The sequence below is a fragment of the Pieris brassicae genome, chromosome 8 (assembly GCF_905147105.1).
Source record: "Pieris brassicae chromosome 8, ilPieBrab1.1, whole genome shotgun sequence".
NCBI classification, from domain to species: domain Eukaryota; kingdom Metazoa; phylum Arthropoda; class Insecta; order Lepidoptera; family Pieridae; genus Pieris; species Pieris brassicae.
In genome coordinates, this window is record NC_059672.1 from 7724374 (window position 1) to 7749357 (window position 24984).

A 24984-nucleotide genomic window follows, 5' to 3' on the forward strand; every position below is an offset into this window, starting at 1 on the left:
AAGAGGTCTAAAATTGAAATTCAAAAAAAGTTGTCATTAGTAATGTTTTCTAACTAGCCCGTTCAGTGTTACCCACGTATAAATTGTATTTTAATATTCTCGTTTCCAAAAATGTACAATAACATAGCTGTCATTTATTTATTAAAACCCAATAGGTACATTTTAACTTTAGTCCATACAAATACCTTGTACAAGCCTATCGTATATTTCGTTCCCAACGGTTCCATTTACTAAACTAAGTATTTGGCGGTCTCAAGTATATCACGATTTCGGCTGAAACACGCCCAAGAGATACAAACAACTTGAATTATTGCGCACTTCGCTTTATTAAGATATTCAAATTAATAACTTGCTTATGCATTGTTTAATAGATCAAGATGAGCGCACCAATTCTTAAAAGACCAAGAGTTTCTAACAGCATTATCCATGGATGTTAACAGCAGATGACTCTCCTGCTGTTGGTCACCTGTAAATAATAATAATAATTAGGCGAGCCTCAGTCTTGTTTAACAGATACTCTCAGTATGTCTATTTCTCAGCAGAGTTGCCTGAAAAAATGGGTTGCGTGTCTAATAATTAATGTTATCATTATAATAATTATGTTTAAGGATTTTATTATTATTAAACCGTTATTGCTGACACCCAGCATAATATATATAAACAGTAGCTGACCCGGCAAACATCGTTTTCCGATGTATATTATTTCCAGGGAACAGTTCAATAGAAATAACCTATCTACTACTACTTGTAATAAAATAGTGGTTGATCACGCGGGGGGGGGACGATTGAGGGTTGTATGTATTTTGGTATGCTGTATTATAAAAAAAAAACACTAAAAACAAAACAATTTAAAAAAAATGGGGTGGACACGCGATCCTCAGACTTACTAATTATGCATAAAATAATTCACAAGCAACGATCGAGCCGTTCCGGAGGAGTATGGGAACGAACATTGTGTCACGAGAATTTCATATATAATTAGAGATTTGTTTCAGTTAAGTAACCGGTTTTGGTGATCAGCGTGCTGCTTCCATTATTTTCTAATTCGTTAGTTCTTGTCCAAGTTGTGCATACTATTCTACTTATATTATATATATACTTCATATTTAACTTACTTTCTTTGAGTACTAGGCGTAATTTGATACATTGTGTCGCTATAAGAAAAATATGCGTACATGAACTAACTTGTTCAGTTCTTCTTGAACTCATAACATTCAATGTCCGTGCCAGGTCTCTACGCTTACGCTTTTAACCTTCCGACTACCAGAACCACCGCGAGCCTCTTCACAGGATGTGTTCTGTCAATAACATCAACCCTTTTTCGCACTCCTCTACTGCTTCATTTAAAAATAATTTAAAACAACTATTAATATCATATCATATCCTTGTATGTTTCTTCTTTATTATAGCTACAGGTATGTTTGTCGTTAGCCGGTTTTATAAATTTTGTGTTGTCATGGTTTGTTTTGTATTTCTTTGCTCCGTATCACATTTTTTATTTGTGGAACTTTTGTGGATACATCCAATGTGTTTATTTTATGTCTTAACTTAACTTTTTTTTATTGTATAGATGTATCTGTTTTGTTTCCAAATAAATAAATAAATGCATTTTATATTTGGCACAACATTTTATTTATCGTAAAATATTTAAAACTATACAAGATAAATACATGGTCTCCGAGGAGAAAATAAATACGACAATCTCTCTTTATAAACTATCGTTCAAACATGTTATTGTTGTGAATGACAAATGTTCATTTAAATATAAATTATATTGTATTAACAACACATTTTGTATTGTAAATTGTAAATTTATATTCAATTTTCCCTGAGCCGTGGCCAGATAGTCTCTTCGATTTGACATTTTAATGATGTTGGATACTTGACGTAATTTCTAGAGAACACTCACAAAATTATAATTAAACTATAGTCCACAAGAAGTATACTTTCCTTTTCAGCATAGAACAGTTTCAAAAGATGTCGCTGAAGATTTTTAGCGTATAAATTTTTGAATCGGCAGCGAAATTTTGTTTTTATGATAATGGTTAAAGATGAAAGCGGAAAACAGGGCGAAAAAAGTTACAAAGATATTTTGTATAATCAGAAACGAGGCAAAGAGTTTCTTGGCAGTTCTTCTTGCACGCTTTACGCCCTTGGCTCGCGAACTGGTAATAAATGTAAATTTAGAATCAATTTAACATCTTTTCTGTTGACGACAAACTCAAAACAACTTATATGAATAAAGATTTAGAGTTTGAGTTGTATTATGTCACAACCGAAATGGATTTTTAAATAATATAATCATAAAGTATACGGGAACTAATAGACTAAGTCTCTGTCCAAATATAATACAAATTGGACTCGGCGAAAGGCCTCGTTTCTAGGACCAAAAATAGAGGAAAATTGTCAATTTAAAAAATCGAATTTATTGAAGATTTAAGTTGGCACTGACCCCAGAGCTGGTGATTTCCTCACTCAACGAATTAGCAATACAGCGGGAAACACCAGCATTAAAGGCACACAGCGCTGTGTGAGTGGCAGTGTTGCCACAGGGGCAAAGCTTTTAAAGTTTGTTTTAATTTTCCCTTAATAATTTATTTATTATTATTTATTGATAAAGTTGGCACATTACTACTGTAACCAGAATTAGTAAATATTAAACTAGTACAAAAGGCTTCATTATGTGTTTTCATAGCTTGGAAACGGAATATATTCGAAGCTTAATAATATCAATTACTAAATTTGACGTTTTTGACATATTGTAAATGCTTCTAGTAAAAAATATATAGTCGGGGTAAAAGACACAGACAGCTAATCACCAAATTTAACCTAACATTATTCTTCAAGCAGCGTCCAAAAAAGTGCAACCGTACACACATTACAATATGACGCACAAAGTATAAAAAATATTTATTTACTTATAGCAATTTTTGTATTGTTAATCTGTGTTAAAGGTAAAAATAAAAGACGTTTATCTAACTAAATTTATTGAAGTGATGGTATGGACCGCCGACATTCTTCGAACCTCTTCAGCCAGCGTCGTCCATTGACTGTTCTGTTCAACGGTGGTCGGCAGTTGTAGCCGCCGTTCCCATTTATCATCATGTAGTCGAAGCAGTTGGTGACTCCATCGTCATTGCAGTCCTGTTAAAAACATTAAAAATATAACTTACGGTAACTAATCGAAGATCTTTAATAAACAATTAAAACATATGCAACAAAGATCAATGTGGACATAATACTTTTTTAATAACCCAGAAGAAATGCTATTTTTTATAGTATAGGGATGCTCAAAACGCAGGCCATACCCATTTCAGATGGTGCGTTGCCGGGCTTTGAAGGAGGAGTATACGCTTTCTATCAACAATTGAAGGTCGTATCTACCCGGGAAGACTCCCACCATGAGTCCATTCCACAATTCGCTAGATCGCTAAAGAAATTGTCGTGTGTAGCGAACTGTACAAGACTTCCAGCCAATTACAGGAATACTAATGAAGGATAAGCAATAGCCACTAAAGACTCTTTGGATGCGTCAACCTCTACCGTATAGGGAGACTCCAGGAAGCCGTTTTGGGAATCTACAGAGGTGCACTTACTTTACGTAGATACGTTAAACCTGGACAAGTGAGAGCTCAAGACATCGAGATCTCATTTTCTCTTGAAAAAAGACTGTTACTTATTCAGGTTTCAGGTTTTCCACTTGTAGATGTTCACGCGTGTAAAATTTGTTTCTTACTTATAGAGAGTTTTAGTAGGGCAACATTACGGGACCTAAATAATGGAGTTTTCTCGCTAACGCAATTCTCACTTACACAGGTTTGACTGTATATGAAACAAATATTCTTTGCCATACGAGTCAAACTTAGGACTAATTCAGAGACTCTGAGGGCGCGTGAGCGCAACATATATGCAAATTCTAGAAGTTTACTTATTAAGATATTTTAAATCATCAGACATCTAATCTGACTTCTCATAATCTGTAAAGTTCACTCACTTGGCCAAATTTTGACAAATATCCTTCGATTATTCGTTTTGCACAGCTGAATTCGCGGGCGCAATCTTCCCATGCTGTAACATAATATAATTAATTTATGATAATTAAACATTGATAAATAGAAAATTTAAACGAATTTAAAAAGTTTGTTCCCTGTGGCAGTTAATCTTTGATGCTGGTTTTCCTCGCTGTTTTGGGATACTTATTCGTTGATCGAGGACAGCACCAGCACTGAGGTCACCGTTACTATCTACCAAGCACCAACATTAAAGGCACACTGCCACAGGGACCAAACTTTTTAAAATTGTTTTAATTTTCTATTTATCAATTTTATGATTACTGTATAGGCTAAGAATATTGTACTCTATATTGAGAAAACACTTTTTAAACGGATTGAAGCTATGTATTATTATTATAAACTTATAATTGTTTACATAATTTTTCCGACGTTTCGCATGCTTTACAGCGTGCATGGTCACGGAGACTGAAGACAAAAGGTATTGAATGTCAAAAGTATTACAGCTGTAGAGAAAGTTGTGTTATCTGTATTTATTTCCCCGGAGTTGATATCGACTAAAAGATGATTTATAATAATAATACATAGCTTCAATCCGTTTAAAACATGTTTACGTAATTTTTTTGTGTTAGAGTATCAAAGGGTCTAATTGCGGTTGTAATGTTTGCCAAGATTAGATTAGAATTGGAATGTATATAATATACGCAGCGTCGCTGTAATGACTACAAACATGTAATAAAAAGATATTTCGGAATATTAAAATGATTGATGATTTAATCTGTGGTCCGTAGTAAGTTAATTATTAATATTGCCAAACTAATTTTGACAGTTAAACCATAAACAAAAATCTTGATACAATTTGACAGTTTTTGTTACAGTTGCCTAATAAGGTGTTCTACGGTATATAATAGACAATATCAAATAAAATACTAAAATCTAACATAACAAATACTAAATTCAGTCTATAAATATTAGCGGAAACTAAAACTAAAATGGAATTCAATTGAATAAATGATAGGTATAGACTCAATCCTGTAAAAGCGTGAGTGGTCACAGATAAGTAAAAGTGTAACGTGCGTTAGACTATATAATTTCGCGCCATTTGCAAATTACTTAACAATGTGTTTTTCAATATTCTGTGCTTACGTACGTACATAAATTTTGGTTCAGAATAATGTATTAATCTAATACTTATGTGTGGTATTTTAGTGTTTACGGCGTAAGATAATAATGTAATAGTTACAATGGTTCCTCTCTGCATCATCTTCGGGTAGGGTTATTCGTCCAGCATCGACCCAATACACTCGTGATATATTGAAGGGGCCACAGTAGCCCGCAGTACACTCATGCGATGTGTCACATTTCGTTGACACATAACAGAGACAGTTGAAACATTCGTTTGACAGGTTTGGGATGAATACACCTGGAAATTTATAATATATTTTGAAATTTTATATAAATTGCTTTATTAATAGAAATCGTAACAATTCACAACACAACGGGATTGAAACGTATTTGTATAACAAATTTGTACTAAGTAAATGTATTTTTGAAATAAAGCAATTCGTCACGCGATAGCAAAATTTCGTCCTAGAAACATATAGTAATTAGGATTAAGTATTTACCTTCTTCTTCTTTTTTCGTGTAGTAGATAGCTATAAAGTTCAGTGTTATATAAGTGTCCCTATCTTTAGTATATAATAAAATAGTATACTTGCGTATGATGTATCATTGCGTAATGCGTAGTGAGGTTGTTTTCGTTTATCAAAAAAATATCATAGTCTATAATCTAAACACGGATTAATAAAAGCAAGCGCGAGTTGGATGTGGGTCCCTGGTAAGGCACGTGTGGGGAAGCCCTACCAAGTAACAGTATGCTGTCGCCTGGCGGTAAAAGCGTGGACGGAGGAGGCTGAATTGTCCTTACATGGGTCATTGCTATGGACTGCATGTGCCCCTTTAAATTTTATGATTGTAATATTTAGGACAATATTATAACTTAAAAGGCCGGTAACACACTTGCGAGCCCACTGGCATTGAGTGTGTCCATGGGCGGTGGTATCACTTAAGTCTTAACATCAAGTGAGCCTCCTGCGCGTTTGCCTCCTGTTCTATAAAAAAACAATTAAGACAATAATAACCAAAAAAAAAACCATCCAAACCATCAAATTAGCAATATAGGGACATACACATTGTCTCATTCGTACTCTGTAACTTTCAACAACGATTATGATTCCAATTCCGTTGTAAAACTATATAAAAATCTGAGTTGTTTGTTCTGCTATTCAAAATTCATAATCATTTATTCATATAGGTAACACAATGTACACTTATGAACGTCAAAAACAGAAATGTATATAAAATGCTTTTAATTTTACAGTTACTGCCAGTCCTCAAATCAAGGGCGTAGAATGGAAGAGAAGAAACGGCAATAAACTCTCCGCCAGTCTGTTTAACCGCCAAGTTTTTGTTTTACACAACGTTTGTAAGGAGCTGCAACCATGTTCCACATGACATCTTAAGTAAATAATAATAAAATAAATTCAAAAACAAAGATTTGTCCTCTATCAGCAGGACCCATGGTGAAATAGGAGCACGTACGTTACATTCCCGTGAGAACCTGATCCGGCCCTTACTCTGACTTCCGATAGTGATACCAACGATTCCGGTTCTAATAATGAGTTTTCGTTACGAGATCCCAAGGCGACATCTACGCTATGGATATTGAGAAAACTACAACCTTCAAAAATGTCGGAATCGATACCGCTGGTGCTAATGAGTAGCAGCTCTAAAATCATGAACATAGAACGGAAGATAATAACTGGTAATAAACTCTCCATTTAAAGCTGCTACGTGAGTTATGTAACCTAACATTCGTCAAGTTATATATATTTTTCTTAATATTTAAAAGCCTAAACAAAATGTAAACAATCATTTCACACTTGAAGCCAAAATGAGCCCTTTAGTTTTTACCACAATGATAAATAGTAATTTAAAATTCTCGTTTCAGATAACCTCCAATAACATAAGTGTCACTTAGATTTACGAACTCTTCAATAAGTCCAGCAAGTTTGCAACCCCACTACCTAATGTTACCTAAGTTATAAGCTCATTTTTTAAAGCCAGTTGTTATCCAGCTCCAAACAAAGTGTTGCATTTAATAAATATCTGAACATGTTATGTTATCAAACGCGACCGATCTTAATTCGTGCAAAGGAAATCCGGCAGTGCTCCAGTGCCTAGACCTCAGGGTCTCCGATGGTTATGTTAGGAGACGACATCGCCGTTTTTATTCGTATCCTTATCGAATACTAAACTCTCGAAAAGAGCATGCCACAATGTATGGAAATAATTAACGAAGTGCATAGATTAGATTTGATTCATGTCACTATACTGTAATAAATACTTTTTAGTAAATATTTTAATGTTGTATTGTTTTTATATATGTGTGGATATATTCGTGATATAAATATGAATTACCTCATTGGAGTAGTCTGTAATGGTAGCTTATTTTGTGTAAAAATCAATTTTTTTTATAAAATGTTTTCGCAAAATTAATAAAAATATTTCCTCTTTGTGATTACTTTTATCCTTATATTTATCGAATTACTCATGCTAAATACAAAAACCCTAAGGTCAACTCACCTATTGAACTGGTCCAAAATGAAAAAACGAAGCCGACGCTAACGATTGAAATGACTTTCCTGAACATAATTTGACTTGTGTAAGCTTTGGGAGGCTGCAAAAGAGAAAAATAATAATAATAAAAACTTTATTCGTATATGAACTGACAAAATTCAGAGAGAGCACTAGCGAAAGATGAATTTTGTCACTTCCTGTGTTGTGGGTAAATAGAAGCATGGAAATTATGAATAAATTCGTGAAGCACTATTGCGACTGTTTTAATGTTTTCTAATTGTTGACTTCCTTGGGTGGTATATAATTTTTTTTTCTTCAGATTTTTCAAAACTTTTTACTATAAAGAAGCTCGAGTATGTCTTTATTCTACGGAAATTATATTGCACAATGTTAGTAGTACTCGTATACCTAATTTTACCTCCCCTGAAATATATCACAAAAACCATATAGATAGTTTAGACTGTATTTCTACCAAATAATCATAAAAGTAAAGAGTGGTAAAAACTATTACGTTCTAACCATTCGTCAAAAAATTATAAAGGCATTTCTATACAGAACACATACTTGCCTTTTGCCTTAGTTATTATCTGCAGCCCATGTTCGGACAAATTTTATTCGTAATGTATTTAGTTTTCTGACATTCGCTTAAATGACATTGACATTTGATCCTAAACATTTGATCTCACTGATATCATGTTACGTCAAACTGTTGACACTTTATTAACGTAGGCGTCTAAAAAGTACAAGTATAATACAATCATGAAAATTATACAGTGCAGGCAGGGCAGTGTTCCCCAATAGCCCTGTTTTCATAGTACTATGACGACTTTAGAGGCCATTATATATATATATATATATATATATATCATAATATAGGTTACTATGGCTTTGACAATGACGGGTTTGTTATAAATATATCCTATCTTATGATGTAGATTTGACAATGACAGTTACGGTTTGACAGTTAGTAAAGCACTTTCTATAGTGATGAGGAGTCATCCAAGAACGCAATATGCAGTTGACCTTGCGTTTATTCTATAAAAACGCTTGTAATCGATATTAACTATATTATTTATAGGTACTAGGAAGCAACTACTTCAATTACGTAGTAATTAATGACACAATTACAGAACGGATTGGTTCGAGATAGGACGGAGAAAATTAGACCGTTCCTGTAACTCGGGTATCCTCCACATATGTTTCATTTCGTAGTTCGATAGCTACACTTTGTATTACTTAAAACAATTAAAATGTATGTATATGTGTGTACACAACATTCAGTTAATTAAATAAATATTGTAGAGGCTAAATAAATAATATTTATGTCTCGTATGTATTTACATGCAGTAAATATAATTATTATAATGTTATGCAAACTTAATAAAACATGAATCACCGTTAATCGAAGCGAGTAGTTGTTTTGTGTATATTAATTTATAACTCCAGTAAATTATAAATAAGCTAAAAATATGACAAAACATTGAACTCAGTTTAGAATTCACCTAGTAAAACCTATGTTTAACTATAAACAGGTCCCAACATTACGTTATAATCAATCCCATTCTAATTACTTGTAAATACAAACTTGAACTTACCTTGGTGTTTCGCACAAAAAACAATTAATTTATGTAAGGCAGCGAAGCGACGTCGGTCAATGTATGAAACGAAATAAGGACTAAATTATAAATATTGTTATTGTATCTGGTTTGAAACTTGATCTACTTGATTCAAAGGTACATCGCCACCGCTTGCAGTAAAAAAATAACTTATGTAGAAAAGATATATTGCAGGTATAACTGGTTTGATATGCAATAAACATATATCGTTCATATCAGTATTTACTAGGTGTCGTTTGGCATTGGTATTTTCAAGTATTTTGATAATAAACATAGCTTATGTAGCATCCTAAGGGGGAAGTGTTTTGAGTTTATTCTCCATATATACCGCTATTATTATACACTATGTATACTGAAGAAGAAAAGCTCTCTTTAACTGATCGGGACAACGCGAAAGTTTGTGCAGTTTAAAATACAGAAAGTCGCATATCTCGGACACGTTTTGCGTCATCGTTGATACGTAGTGTTGAATTTTGGTGAATTTTGCCCATCATTATAAGTTTTAGATATAGACTGGTATGAGGAAAACGTAGGGGAGTGGACCGGCATCACATCCGCCGAGGAGCTTTTTAGCCTAGCGCAAGATACCCGGCAGTTCATATTGTTTACAGCTAACCTTCAGTAAAGTGACACTTGAAGAAGAAGACAAGGGGTGAAGGAAACTATTGTTAGGACATCAATGTTAGACCCAAAAAGTCGATGGCATAAAGCCATACGCTGTTCATATGCTTAACAACCTCCTGAACCGTGAGGCTGTTCCAAAATCTTGAGCGATGTCAGATATATCAAACGGCTTCGATTGGTTTGACAGATCTATAAGTTCGATGATCTGAAAAAGACGGCAAGTGTCGGGCACAGTGCTGATGTTCTTGTTGAAAAAATGATCACGAATCAGATACAGTTTGAGACAGGTCTAAAACACAGGCAGAACTAAAAAGTTGTAGCGCCACTAGTTACTTTTGTTACTATTGGGTTCTTAGTGTTCATCCACTCGTAAATGTAGTTATTATTTCTGGATTACATTGACTAGACACTAATGTCGCCCCTTAAATATAAATTAAACATAACTTACGATCGCCTATAGTACATAGCCTATACTATGACTTAATATCGATAATTTACTTGTGTCTAGTACAAATATGATATATATTTTTTATAGGAAAGTGGGACAAACGGACCTACGAGAGCAGAACGCCATGATTCCACAGAAGGCTACTTCGCAAAATAAAATGCGTTAAGAAGAGGACCGGGGAATGATTCTAGCCATCAAGGTGATGCTGATGAAATGGCAGGAAGGATCAACCCAAACACTCCTTATATTGAAATTGTATTCGTTTTTACAACAAGTCCCAAGGGAAACTAGAATTCAAAGGCCTCGTTTAACGTTAATTAATAAATAAAGCTTTTTATAAATTAGACGAATACTTAAATGGTCCTAATCCTTGGGATTGATTTGCTCCGGTTCAAACAATTAGTATGACTCAAAACTTAGCGATTGGCAGTAAGTTTCTGGCCAGTTCTTTTTGCCCGCTCTACGCCTTTAACTTGCGAACTGGTAGTAAATGTAACTTTACAATTAATTTAACTTCTTTTCAGACGTTCATAAGTGTACTTGTTGACCTATATGAATAAAGTTATTTGAGTATGAGTTTATAGTACACTTTGTACAATACGTATAGACGTAATGTCGCAAATTTATACATTTAATTGCTCGTATGATGTATTGAATGATAAATACCGAATAATACAAACACATCGTTTATGTGCAAAGAAAGTGGTACTAAAGGGATGCTAATTATGATGTCGTAATAATAAGAACAGTTATTTATAATTGTTGTCAAACTAATTGTATTTAATCACCGTCCCTATGAAAGTATTACACGGCAGTGATGTATACCTTCTAGGAAGGTGATTAAATGGTTCGATAGCCATGGCGTAACAGTTTTCTCATCATGCAAGTACAGCCGTGATGGATCCTTCCTTCGGTAGATACTGGCAAGTTTCTTAAAGTTTTAAATATGGTGTGACTAGCATCAAGTCCATACATTATAGCGTAGATTATGCATTCAGCGCGCTTACAATAACTCTTGTTATTTCCCCCAAGGCTCGCTTCCCGCTCAAATTCGCTGTGCGTTCCAGAATACCGAATGAAACTTCACAAAGGTCTTCATACAAAGAGTTCTAAATATAATATAGATAGCCTAAGTACTCTGAAACTGTAATCAAACAATTTTCAAATTATTCTAGTGCGAAAAAAGACGCTGGACGAAAATATATTGTAATCAAACATTTCCATTTTTTTATTTTCTTTATTCTCTCCTTATATCCATTTTTTTTATTTTCTTTATACTCTATAATCTTTCCTTATACCCGGCAAATGTTTTGTCTTATATTGGAAAATGCAAATTAGGTTTGGTGACAGTAAAATGGTTATATTTAATTTTAAATCATAAAATAAACGAAATTTTTTTTAGAGTGGGCCACGGAGAAGCTTTCAAATTCTGTATGAATTTTAAATTTACAAAAGGCAAGGAAAATGTGTTTAAAATAAAAAAGATGGCAACTAACGGAAAAATGTGACGCGTAACCCAAAAATGTGACGGTAATTTTTTCCAACGACGATAAAGTTTCACTTCAAAAAATGGCCTATGTATTAAGATGTAGGATGAACTGCGTTTCGCATCTTCTTTGAAAACTATTTCTTTTTTCAAATATACACTATTTACAAGATTCTTGACCTACATAGTAATAAAAAAGATATTTAAAAATTTATAATAAGAAAATTATGTTTTGAATATTAACCTAAGATAACAATCAAATTTTATATTAAAAAATAAACATACGATTTAAACAACAAATAATATTACTTGAAACTGGCATAAAGTTAAAACTATTGCCATTATATTAAAAAAACACAAATAAAATAAGTTTTTTCTACTACATACATTACATTTGATGAAAAGTGAAAACTATTTTTTCTTCAATTTGATTTCAGATATAGATCGACATACCGCTTTGCCCTTCAAAATGTAATTTTAAATGTAATACGTTTAAATTTCTCAAATATACATACATATAAGACGAGTATTTTTTTTTAATCCACGAAAGATTCTACGAGGCATTGAACTGGATCATGTACTAAGAATTCCAACATTACTTTAACTTAACTGAAAACGAATGAATATTCCAAGCAGGACGTGATGAAAATTCATGAGGCCTCAAACTCGTTAAAATAATTCCAGGCTAGATGTAATGGGCAAGTTCGTTATTTTTAATTGTTTTGACCAATTTTAAGTTCTCCATTAAAACCCTGGATAATCCATGTACATGTACAATATAAGGTAAAGCTTAGTTTGCGGTTTGGTTTAAAGTATTTTGTCCACAATATTAGCAATACAACGAGTATTGCTACCTAATTCTACCTCCCCTGAAGTTGATGGAAACAACCATAAACATAATTTTAGTTAAGATTGTAATTCCACCAAAAAATCATTAAAGTTAATGCGACATTTCAAAAACAAATAAAGAGTGGTAACAATTCATGTTTCTCCAAGGTCATAATATTTCCACGAATAGTATAGTAATAAATTATTACGTTCTAGACATTCATCAAAATTACCGTCGTAATGCGCGGTTACTGTGTCGTCTGTAATTATGTTGAAGCAATCGTAAATGGCTCTTCAGTCTAATTAGACAAATGTACATTTAGTTACTTTTTAACTATTTACATTACTATTTACATACATACAAAATACAAAGTTTAAATTGACAAATAGGAAAAACTAGTTTTTACGTGATATATATATCACAATATCAGTATCCTAGTAATAATAGCAATACCTTCTTTTATTTTTTCTGACAAAAAAATGTATTTCTTTTACGACTTTGTTCCCCGGGGCAAGCGATTTGTAAACAGTTTCATTCCTGTCTTATTTATTGTTTAGAAATCATAAAGTGTCCGTACAAACCCCAGATTTCCGCTCTCTTGAGTCTAGTTCAGAAACTTTTCACTTAAATGCTTATAGTAGAATCTAGAAAGTTCTGAATTCTTGGCCAAGAACACTTAATTAAAATGGTATTGTCGCACTCACGATGTACTTATTCAAGAAGGGAGTTATTACAGACGGACTGCCTGGACGGCGTTATAGGAAATCGCGTTGTAGCAGTATTCTCGTAAAACCGTTGTCCTTGAACAATTCAAAAACTAGGAACACGAATACAACAAAGTTATTTCGTTTTTATTTTATAACACAATTAAAATCTGCACCGGGCAATGGTACGCAAAACTTATTATGGACTTGACAAATTGTTATAAATTTTACACTACAGAAATATAACTTGAGAAATCACCGCGTTCAAAACTGACTTTTAAAGACACACTGCATTAAATATTACATTATTATTAAAATCACTTCCAGGACTTTAAAAACCTCTTTTGTGACAAAAAGACGGGAAAACTGTATGGTAAGTTAAAGAAAGCTTTGTTGCATGAAATAGGATTCTATTATGCACAGACTATAAAGCTAATGATATTGCCCGCCATTTCACGTACGTGCTGTCATTTGTCAATTGTCATTGCCATATTAAAATATTACGAGACTCGGGAACGGGAGTTTTACCGGAGTGACGTTTTATTTCATGGTGCAATTCATATGACTTGATTACCGTAGATTTAATTTATCATCTATGAATAATATCGCATATTAAATGAGTCTCTTGATGCTTTTTTATGTTTAATAAGCTTTGATAAATACATAAATAAATATATTTAGACTATAAAGTTTATCAGTATTCATTTTGTTGTTTAAGGCTATAATAGAACAATACAAAGTATAGAGAGTCAAGAACATTTAAAAAAAAATTGCTTTAACTCATCTAAAAAAGTCAATGCACTGCCCGGGAATCGAACCCGGGTCGCAAGAATGGGAATCTTGCATGATACCACTACACCAGCAGTGCGTGTTAATAATGTTTGAAAATTATGTACAGATACTTTAGTCCTAGTAGATATTTATTAAAGGAATAAAATATATTTTTCCTTCAAATTAAGGTATTACGGAAAATAATAGTATATTAAAGAAATTTTTATCAACTTACTTCAAAATTAACCGTTTAATAAACTGTATTAAAAACAGTATGTATAATGTACTTATTACTCATATAATAATAAATATACCTTATGGATTAACTTTAAAGAAAGACAACTTAACTTTAAAGAAAATAATTATAGATCGAGCAAGTTTTCTCTATTCCAGTAATATTCACCCATCTGTATTGCATCTCTGAAAACTGCATTCTTAAATACAGAAACCTAATACCTAGTGCCTGGAACTCAACATAGTGCTTAACTGCCGCCGACAGATGGAGTAAACAAAGTAAATACTATATTTCAGAAAATAACGAAAGGTAGTCATTATACATTTATTGAAAGACATACAGTTACATAAAAGTAAATATTTTCATTGAAATTCAACCAATAGTCCTGAAAGTAAGTTAACTTAAATTGTTCTGGAATAATTTATTCATATTAATTTAGTTCATGTTCCCGTCACCAGAGGCGCTTTCGTAGTTCCGCATGCGTAGTTGTTTTCCTGTTTTTTTTCAATGCCCGTGAATTTCATGAATGGCGCTCGTTCACAGTCGATAGAACAATAATATAATGTATATTATTTAAATGTCAGAAAATGTCAGAACAAATAGCTCATATTATCAAGAAAAAACCAATTAGATAGTGTTGTGAACAGACGACGTTGGGTTTCCCGCAAAAATTTGACAATAAATATATGTAAGTAATCTTTCCTTTTTGCTTAATATATAATAGGTCTAAAAATTCTAAATATGTGGAATATGTTTAAAAAAGTAATAATATTATAAGTAATTATAGATAAAACATTTTCTAGCGGGGCTCTTTCCTTATAAACAAAACTGCGGTAATTTTATTGATTTGACACTTAGCTCAATTCAATGTTGTGAATCGTCACTATGCGAACTTTTTGTATTAATTTAAGGACGCTAATTCTTTATTAATTCATTTATTTCAAGATTATACACGAATTTTATAAATGTTTGTGATAGTACTTATCATGATTCAACATAAATGTTCATATGTTTGATTATACTAGATATTACAATTTTTCTATATAATACACAGTATTTTTATGTACAGAAAAATGTATTTAAAGTCTTTGGTTTTTTGATACGAATACGATATTCTTGCGTTAAATTTTACTATACATTTTGGAATATAATTTATACGCAAAAACGTATGACCAGAGGCGTTCAAATATTTATTGGTTATTAAAACAATAAGCAAATGATAAAATCGTGTAAGTAAATGTGACCGAATAAAATTAAAGCGGAAAATTCGTTTTCAAATTGTAGATTTATCTTTGGGTTACCTTATTGAAAACTTAGCTACCAATATTTTAATAAATAATTGTCGCCAAAAATAAAAGCATTTCACGATATTGTAATGTGTAGAAGATCAATACTGATAAGTCATAACTTAGAAAGGATAATTTTATTCCTTTAAACAGTCGAGACTTGAGAATTGTCTAGGTTTTTAGGTCAAGTGTTCTGTCTGCCAAACAAATTTTATATGAATACAAGCGTAATGTGGCGTAAGATGTTAAACTGTTTCATACACCATTATAAAACAAAATGTTGCTTTGTTTTCCTTAAATTTATGTGCATACTCTGTTTACGGTTAAATTGAGGTTTTAGTTAGTGTATATGCAGTAATATAATAATTTCTATAACAAGTTTAACGGTAGGTTTCAGTCTGGATATGTAACTATATACCGATGCAGTAACTATACACTAAGTAAGTAAGTATGACTTGCGTATGTCAAAAACGCAATAGATTTTGACACACGGGAGTTATAGTTTGCGCTAGGTCTCCTTTTTAGTTCTCACTCTATCTATGATAACATCTAATAAAAAGACAATCAATATTTTATGAAATGTTAGGTGCTAGGTATTTTTTTGGTATTTTGTAAAATTCGTTTATTCCAAATATTCATATCATTTTTTACTATAAAAGGTCTATTAAGTCAATGCAGAATGAAACTATTAAATGTTTTGGTGTATTTATACTATCAAGCAGTACATATAGATGTTATCATTAATGTCTACATTACAGATAACATCAATAGTTATTATACAATCTATTGTATAATAATTATTGTCAAAGAACTGTCGCACACGCAACTATTTATTACACATTAACTTATGTTGTATCATATAATAATATCGAGATATTTTAAAGTTATGTTAACAGGCTGCAATTTATTTTTAAAGTAATGACGCTGGCAAGTGTAGCCCAAAGCTAAAACAATCTTCATATTTTACTGTAAATGTTTTTGTTCTCTTCGTAATTTTTAACTCGTAATGCTATTATTTATAAAAAAAAACTTTCTTCGTTCCTTAAATTTACAAATAAATCTTTAAAACTATATAATCTCAACGCCAACATACATGGCACGCGAAAAAATAAAAAAAACAATTCTAGTCCCTCAATATCGTCCAAAAACCAAGTCATAAAATGTATTTGACGCATTCTAAACAAATGTTCTTTCGCTCTAGTTTAAATCGTATTCCACATAATATCACCTTATAGAGTCGCTCCATAAGTTTTTTTTATTATGTTGACTTCATACTTCATATGATTCAATTAAATGAAAAAATGGCGCATAACTATCACCCCTGTTTTAATTTCACACGCTCTGACATATTATAGCATTTAGAACTACCCGTCAGTGAGAATACGCCAACAAAGAAAACTTGGTTTTTTTGTGACATAAGCAACAATTTACAGCACGATGTCAAGTAGCCCTTTTCCATATACCTGCGAACTATGCGGGGCAGAGGGCCTGACAGATGAGGGGATGCGTTCACATACATTGGAGGCCCACGTGGCAGGAAGACCAGATTGCCCCTTCTGTGACTGCACGGTACCACAGCCACAACTAGTGAGCCATGTGCAAAGAGTCCATCTCCACTATCTCACGCCAGAAAGAGAGTTAATGGCGTTCATAGATGATCAAAGTCCAGGGTTAGTGATAATACTTAAATTCAAAGCACCTAAATAAGTTTTGTTTGATTTTGTTATAGCAACTTTGTTTTAGCCGATTTTATTCGTAATGGGTTTTGTATTATTTTTTTTTTTCACTTGTCGCGTAACATTTTTAGTAATGTCGAATTATTTTTGTAATAGAGGTATAATTTCAGTTATGACGAAGACTCAAAAATGACAACTACAGACAGCTGCAGTTACAACACTCCGGGTTCAATCAACGGATGGCATAGCCCTGTTGAGGTCGCCACGTCTTTTCACAATGGCGCAATATCCAAGAATAATAGTTACTATCACAACGGATATCAGGAAAAGGAGAACTGTAACCATAGAAGCGAAAAAGACGAAGATAGATTCTCACGGTCACCTAAAAATCTTAATCTAGCTAATGGTGTAAAAAATAACAATATAAGTAATGGGGTTATTAAAAAGAAAAATAAAGAAACATCAAACGAAAAAGAAATGATGAATGGCCTTGATAAGAAAAGTAAGTATAGAAAATTAATAAATAATAGTACGTTGTCCTAAATACGACACTTAATACTAATTTTATATTTAAATTTTTTCTTAGGTGTTAATTCAAGCCCAACGCATAATAACGTAAATAACTATGATGGTTCACCAAAAAATAACAAGTTAGCTATGGCAAGTGCTGGACAGGGATCACCCTTAAGATCACAGTTGGCTTTAAAACTAAAGTCGAATACACCAAAAAAATTAGCACCAAGTCCAACTGTCCAAGTAAGTGCAAAAGTTATATTATTTTTTTCTTTCTTTAAAGCGTATAGATAAAGTTTATCTGCTGTATATAACTGGTAACATTTTACGTGTTGGCTGTCAAAAATCTGAAATAGTTGGCGGGAATTGAAATTTGAAAGTGTACACTTGTCATAATTTTTAAATTCACTAGTTGTTTTACTACTTTAAATTCTTATGTTATATTAAATATACTTATTACTTATTGCTTTATATTCGTTACATTATTTCTAATAATATATTTACTTACAGTGTCTTCTTTGTGATTTTACGTCATCATGTCCGCGGAAATTGGAAGAACATATAAACCGTGCACACTTCGATTTAACGTCTCCTTCTGTTATGGGAAATGAAAATTCTTATGATAATTTAGATAATGCCACTTTAAGTCTAGCGAACCCTACATTAGGTCTTGCAAATCCAACAATAAACTTAGATAATCCTACGTTGGCGTTAAGTGCCATGGCGTTGTCACCTGGGCCACATAGCTCGTCATTCCAATGTCCTATTTGTGAGAAAGAATTTGCGAATGGCTCTGACGTGGAACTCCATGTGAATGTGGAACATCGGGACATCTTGAGTCCCCAAAAATCAGTTAGTACTTAAAAAAATAGTCTTACTAAAATAATAACTTGTTGATAGATATACAATAAATATTAATAACTTTATAGTTAATGTTGTCATTTTTGCTGATATGAACTTAATTATCTGCCATCTATTGGGGTACTTATCATTGACTAATATTGTCTGTTATTGTTTTTAATTTAAATTAATTAGTTTACTTTATGCTACACTTATGTTTGCAATTTTAATCTTTATAGTTATAATATGTTGGGAAAGTGTAATATTACTAAATAATAATATTCTCAGGAGCAAGTAGACAATGCATCATGTGATGATGTGATTATGATGGAAGAGAGTCCTGTCAGCAACTGCCCAATATGTTGCCAGCCATTACCAGTCTCGCAGCATGAATTGGTAATTTTATCTAATACTATATGCCAGTAGAAAATATCTTTCTCAATTAAATTTGATTAGGCATATCTCAAAACAAAATTTTATATATTGACTTGGGTAATTAAATTTGTGTTGTAACCAGTACCAAACAAGTAAGCTTTGTATACATTTTATGATTTGGAACTTTGACTACTGCTATACATGTTAAGTTTAGAAATAAAACATTTTGCTCTAGATTCAGCACATAGAAGATCATTTTGAAAGAGGTGAAGACATGGGTGCTTCATCATTGTCTGATGCTGAAAGAGAAGCTCAGAAGACTCGGGAAGAACAAGAGTTTCAGTTACTTAGGGTCTGTATATGATTTTTATTGATTGATTTTATAATTTTACTGAGGCTTACTAACAGGCTAACAGTGTGGTAATATTAAAGCTAAGCCTAGATAAAACTCTTTATGTATCAGATTTAGGCAACTATAATGACATTTTATATAAATCTTAAGTGTTTAACTGGATATAAAGCTAAATAATAATTGAATTACGGAAAATTGGTTAGGTAACTACACACTAATGTGTGTATAATATTGAGTTTGAAATCTAAATAATAAAAGTCTTACATATAAAATTAATCATCTAGGATATAGAAATATAATAAATGTGCATTATAGTTTATAGGAATTTGCAATTATACCTAATAATAAATGTATTGTAGGCTCAATATGGTATGGAAGAAGACGAAGAAGGATACAGTAGTCGAGCAGCTAGCAGTCTGAAGCGAGCCGTGTACAGTGGAGCCCTATCTGTAGCTGGCTATTATGAACGCAGTGTAGGCCTTCGTCGGGCCTCTGCTTCTGGCTTGGATACAGGGTGTTCTAAAACCAGTGGTGAGTTAATTGTGGCAAAATATTTCTTGAGTGATTTTTTAAGTCACTAAACTTTAAAAGTTTTTGGTAGTCTGTTTTAAACATTTAATTTCAAATTATTGTTTTTAACAACAGGGTATGAAAAGTGATTTTTTAAAAACTGTCCTATGTTTATCTGCATTGATTCTGTTGTACCATGTTATAATATAGCCTCAATAAATGGACCTTTCAGTACAAATTTTTTGTCATCTTTTTTGTTATAACTGCACTCATTCTTTCATCTCTTTCTGTCACATTGTGATTAACCTTTGATGAAAAAAGACAGAGGAGAACTATACTAAAATGGTGTAGATATATTTTATTATTAAGAGATGGAGTATAATCATACATATAGTGTTATGTATATGTTATATAAAATATACAGAATATAGCCAGTATGTGTTCTAGGAATATTGGAAAGGATAGTGCAACTAAACGCTCAGAACCCAAGTATTGTAAAGACGTACCTATGCACTGCGGTGGACCACTACGCCAGTACTTATGGGGATAGGGGATGGGGCTGTGGTTATAGGTGAGATCATTTATAAATTTATATAAAAATAGATGAGATTTTGTTAATGTAATTAAATTTCTATACCTACGTAAGAGCTGGTGTCAAGTGTCCGACCTATTGTCCACAATTGAACCGTGGTGGCTGTGCAATATATATACAAACATAGTAATTAATATTTCAAGGGGATAGGGAGCAGCTGCCCCTACATGACCCTCTCCCTGTTTGTCAAATCGTACTCTATCTATATTATAAAGTTTGGATTAATTTAACAGGAATATGCAAATGGTACTCTCGTCTCTACTCCGTCACCCGCCATTTGCGGCCCTGCTCAGCGGGGTCACGGAACGTGAGTGTGACTGTGTACCCTCTATACCTACTTTACAACGACTCGTCGAGAGGGCTTGGAGTCTCGGCTTTGATACCCAGGTTAGACATTATAAAATAATTTTAAAACATAAGCCTATAAGCTACTGGCGCTGATTTAAACCGGATAAGTCAACACTTTACAGGTACTTGTGTAACGTTCTTGTAGCATGGTCACGCATGGTCAGATGACTTATGCTTCTCGTAACAAGTTTGTGCGTCGTTCTAGGACTGCCATACTTAGGATTTCTATCATGGTAATTTCGCCATATTGACCATGCTGTCGCTAACGAACGGTTATTTATGTCATAACGTTTACAGCGCTTGACCGCAATCGCATTGCAAAATTGTGACGTCATTACATTGAAAGCCTTCAACAGGGTTCCGAACAGTTGGGTTCGAAGCTGCACAACACGAGAAAATGGATTGGGGCTTGTGAAGTGGTCACTGTACTCTCGTCGCTGAGGATAAAGTAAGTCTTCCTTCACTGTAGTAAGAAATTTTATAATCTGGAAACTCCAAAGTTCCACTTGTGCAGACCGGCCTGATTCCCAACATCACCTTTTGAATATAAAAATATTGGTAATATTTTGATTATAAAGAGCAGTGTGCCTGAAAAGTGAAAGAAAAATCATAAGAAAATGTCTCAAATCCAAAGACACCAGAAGACAGATCACCCACATGTCTATGAAAGTGTCCATGGGGGGTATCACTTATCACCAGATGAGCCTCCTGCTCGTCCTCCCCTGTTCTATAAAAAAAATGCTTTCCAGGTGTTCACTAATAGACTTCCATAAGCCGACATCAGCTGACGGAAGTCATCCAGCCCTGTTTGAGTGGGTCCACAAGTACTTCCACGATGAACCACATGCATTTAAACCGCCCTTGTACTTACAGCATCAAGGTATGTCAATGTGTTGACCTTATGGCTTCTGTCATCACTGAGGTGATAGGTTCGATCCCTGATGCACTGGACTTTCTATGTGCATATTTAACATTCGCTCGAACCGGCTCCTCAAGCACAGGAGGCTTATCACCTACTTGCCTATAAGATTGACAAATGCTGATTTTATATAACCTATACAAATTGTGTTTTTAATCTGGCTTTAAAAAATTGCACTTTATCCTTAGTATTTCTTGGTCCTTAGGGTTGCCTGAAAGAAATCGCTTGTCAGCGAGGCCGTTCTCACCTTGATTTAGGTTTAATGTATTAAAGAAAATTTGTAATTAAATAATAATTTTAATAATCTGCCAAAACGCTGTGTGTACACTCACTCCGCTGGCTCTGGAACCCAAAAAGTGTCTTGGCCTTCGAAATGAGAAACTTCTGGGAGCGCTGGAAGTTACAAATTCATTATGGCGTTTGACATAACATTGACAGATTGCGTGCTGCAAATGTCGTTAAAGAGGATGTAAGAGAAATATATATCGTTTAAAAGAAATGCTTCGATCGCAGTTATTATATTGATAAAATACATATAAAATAATTACAGTCGCTAATTGTTTGTGGCATTAATATTGAAAGTGATGTTTTTCATATCGGAATACCAACAAAACTATTTATATACGCGCCTTAAAAACGAACAAAGAATATTGAATATCATAAAGCATTTTAGTTAATTATTCAATATTCATAGTTAAGACAGGACAACGTCTGTCCTCAGAAGTTGGGCTCGCATATCAGACCCTTATGACGGAGACACGATTTAAGGAAAACTGTTACCACGTCTCCCATCCCTAGCCGATAGATAATGCTGATGGGTTTTAGTGGGTAGGTGTCCATTGCACCATACGGACTGGTCCCCACACTCGTCGCGACACTTTTAAGTCGTTGTTGGGGGTCTTTAAATTGATTTCCCGACATAAAAAAACAAAGCAACGTCTTTCGGGTCCGCTATTTCGATAAAAATAATTAATTTAAAATTATTGTAATTCGATATTTCCTCAATATTAATTTATTCCCATATATCAAAAACTACTTAACTGATTTTGATAAAACTTCTGCTATTCTCTATTACAATCGAAACAGCAAAATTTCATTTAAATCTACCAATATACTGAGAAACCTATTTAGATCACAAACAATTTTTACAGACAAACTCCTTTGTAGAGTTAAGTTCGTAATTGAATGTATAAAGTACAGTTATTATTTTAAAAAATAATATGAAATTCAATATATATTTCTGTATTTCCAGGTCATTCGCGAACCATAATAGGCTATGAGAAACACAAGGACGGCAAGGCGACGTTACTAGTGTTAGACCCATCGCATTCGCCTGCTCAGGTAAAAGAATATATTAAAATTAAAAAAATATCATAAATTAAAAATAATTAAAATTAAGAAACAAAAAAAAACATTGAAAAAAAAATTTAAATATGAAAAAAAAATTTAGAAACACAAGTTAAATAAATAAAAAATGGAAACATAAAATATTACATATTTAAATAATAATTAAAATTTTAGAAAAACAAAATGTAAATAAAATAAAAAATAATAATTGAAAATTTTGAAACGCGCAGCGGTGTAACTGCAATTTTAACAGCACGAATTTTTATTTTCTATTTTATTTTATTATATATTTTATTTTCGAAATTGCAGGTGCGTCAAGTAGTGTGCGGAAGTATGAGCGCATGCGCCGGGGCATTGCGATTATTAAGGCGCGGCTCCAGCGCACTTAGAGCTAGACAGTACCAGCTTTTGTGTGTCACCGGTCTTATTTCTGATGAACGGGAGTATGAGGTAAGGGATCAAATATCTAACACTATCAAAATCTATCTTGATGTCAGGCATTTATTTAAATTTAAATATTATATTATTTGGCGTTAAAATGGCAACATTTCAAATAATACATTGTTAGCTGTCTATGATTGCTGAAAGTACCTAATCCAAATTTACGTTTACTAAATACTCGCGTAAAATAAATATATAATAGCGGACCTGGCACACGAAAGACGTTTTTGATAGGAAAATTTCAGAAATTATCGAATGATTGAACTCAAATTTATCAAAATCAGTCCAGCCGTTTAGTGGCACAGAATATTTACATAAATATCTAAATACCAGTCTTTTAGGAGTTACGCGCAGAAATAAGTTTACTTAAAATCTAAACTCAGTCGCGAATCTACGGCTCCCTGAGGTCTTAGGTTCGATCCCGCTCGAACGGTGAAGAAAAACATTGCCTGTCTGTCTGTCAGGCACTTCAGGCTGACCTACTTGCCTATTAGATTGACAAATTATCACAGAACAGAAATCTTTAAACAGTTGTAGCGTGATTTATTTTATTTCTAAGATTCATATGTATAATCCTTGATTAACTAACTAGAGTTTATAAGGCTTATATATTTCCAGGCAAGTAAAGTACTTCAGTCGGTTCGTATACCGTAATCTACAGGTTGTCCCGCCCGATGTCTACAGGTTCAATAAAGTTAGATTTTAATATTTATTCACTTAATCACTTTAAATAATGTCGAATTATAAGTTCATTATGGTTTGTTGGAGCTTCAGTTATACAGGGTGTGCTCAATGTGAATATAGTATGTAATTTGATCCACAGGGTGCTTGTTAACTATTTAACTTTTTTATATTATTTATTTTTTGTGTGCATGATAGTTACGGGTCCTAAATGTCAAAAAAGTTTTGTTAATTATTTCTTTTTTGTATAAAAATTTCGTGTCAAAAATATTTTTTTTTATTTTGTATTTAAAAAAAATTAATTTTAGGGTATAAAAATTACTAGTCAAAAATATTTTTTTATTATGCATTTCTCTTTTGTATTAAAATTACTTGTCAAAAAAATATTTTATATTATGCATTTCTTTTTTGTATAAAAATTACGTGTCAAAAATATTTTTTATTACACATTTCTTTTTTGAGTGCGTACGTCTCCTAAATTTTAAAAACTTTTTAAAAGCGCAATTGTATAGTTTTTCTTGTAAATATTTTTTATTTATATTTTATTGAGAATACCCGTAAAGTAGACAAATTAATAAAAAAATCTTATAATTGTAGTCACACCCTGTATTAAGTATTTATAATTTAGTAATATTTTCTACCTCATATCCTTTGTCAATTATTTTAAGTCAATTCCATAGATATCTGAAATACCATATAAGTTGTTGCCATAATTCACAACGATACCGTTAAATCTGACAAT

General features: G+C 32.7%; 2 protein-coding genes and 1 non-coding gene across 3 annotated transcripts; 1 reads left to right on the plus strand and 2 right to left on the minus strand.

Annotated features, from left to right (window-relative positions):
- Window positions 1-1710: 1710 nt before the first annotated feature.
- On the minus strand, window positions 1711-9310 carry LOC123713692 (lysozyme-like). The gene is made up of 6 exons (XM_045667504.1): window positions 9245-9310; window positions 8218-8382; window positions 7656-7749; window positions 5254-5433; window positions 3995-4068; window positions 1711-3144 (listed from the first exon to the last, which is right to left on the minus strand). Exons 3-6 carry the CDS (start codon window positions 7720-7722, stop codon window positions 2986-2988), a joined length of 480 nt encoding a protein of 159 aa, XP_045523460.1. The 5' UTR covers window positions 7723-7749; window positions 8218-8382; window positions 9245-9310; the 3' UTR covers window positions 1711-2985.
- Window positions 9311-14153: 4843 nt separating this feature from the next.
- Trnag-ccc lies at window positions 14154-14224 on the minus strand. The gene has a single exon. It is a non-coding gene; the product is annotated as a tRNA-Gly (tRNA).
- Window positions 14225-14898: 674 nt separating this feature from the next.
- LOC123713779 (zinc finger-containing ubiquitin peptidase 1-like) lies at window positions 14899-24495 on the plus strand. The gene is made up of 15 exons (XM_045667624.1): window positions 14899-15050; window positions 17082-17318; window positions 17495-17826; window positions 17911-18080; window positions 18348-18689; window positions 18966-19073; window positions 19288-19404; window positions 19764-19935; window positions 20362-20485; window positions 20740-20893; window positions 21211-21302; window positions 21604-21734; window positions 23026-23114; window positions 23430-23570; window positions 24180-24495. Exons 2-15 carry the CDS (start codon window positions 17086-17088, stop codon window positions 24213-24215), a joined length of 2241 nt encoding a protein of 746 aa, XP_045523580.1. The 5' UTR covers window positions 14899-15050; window positions 17082-17085; the 3' UTR covers window positions 24216-24495.
- Window positions 24496-24984: the final 489 nt, after the last annotated feature.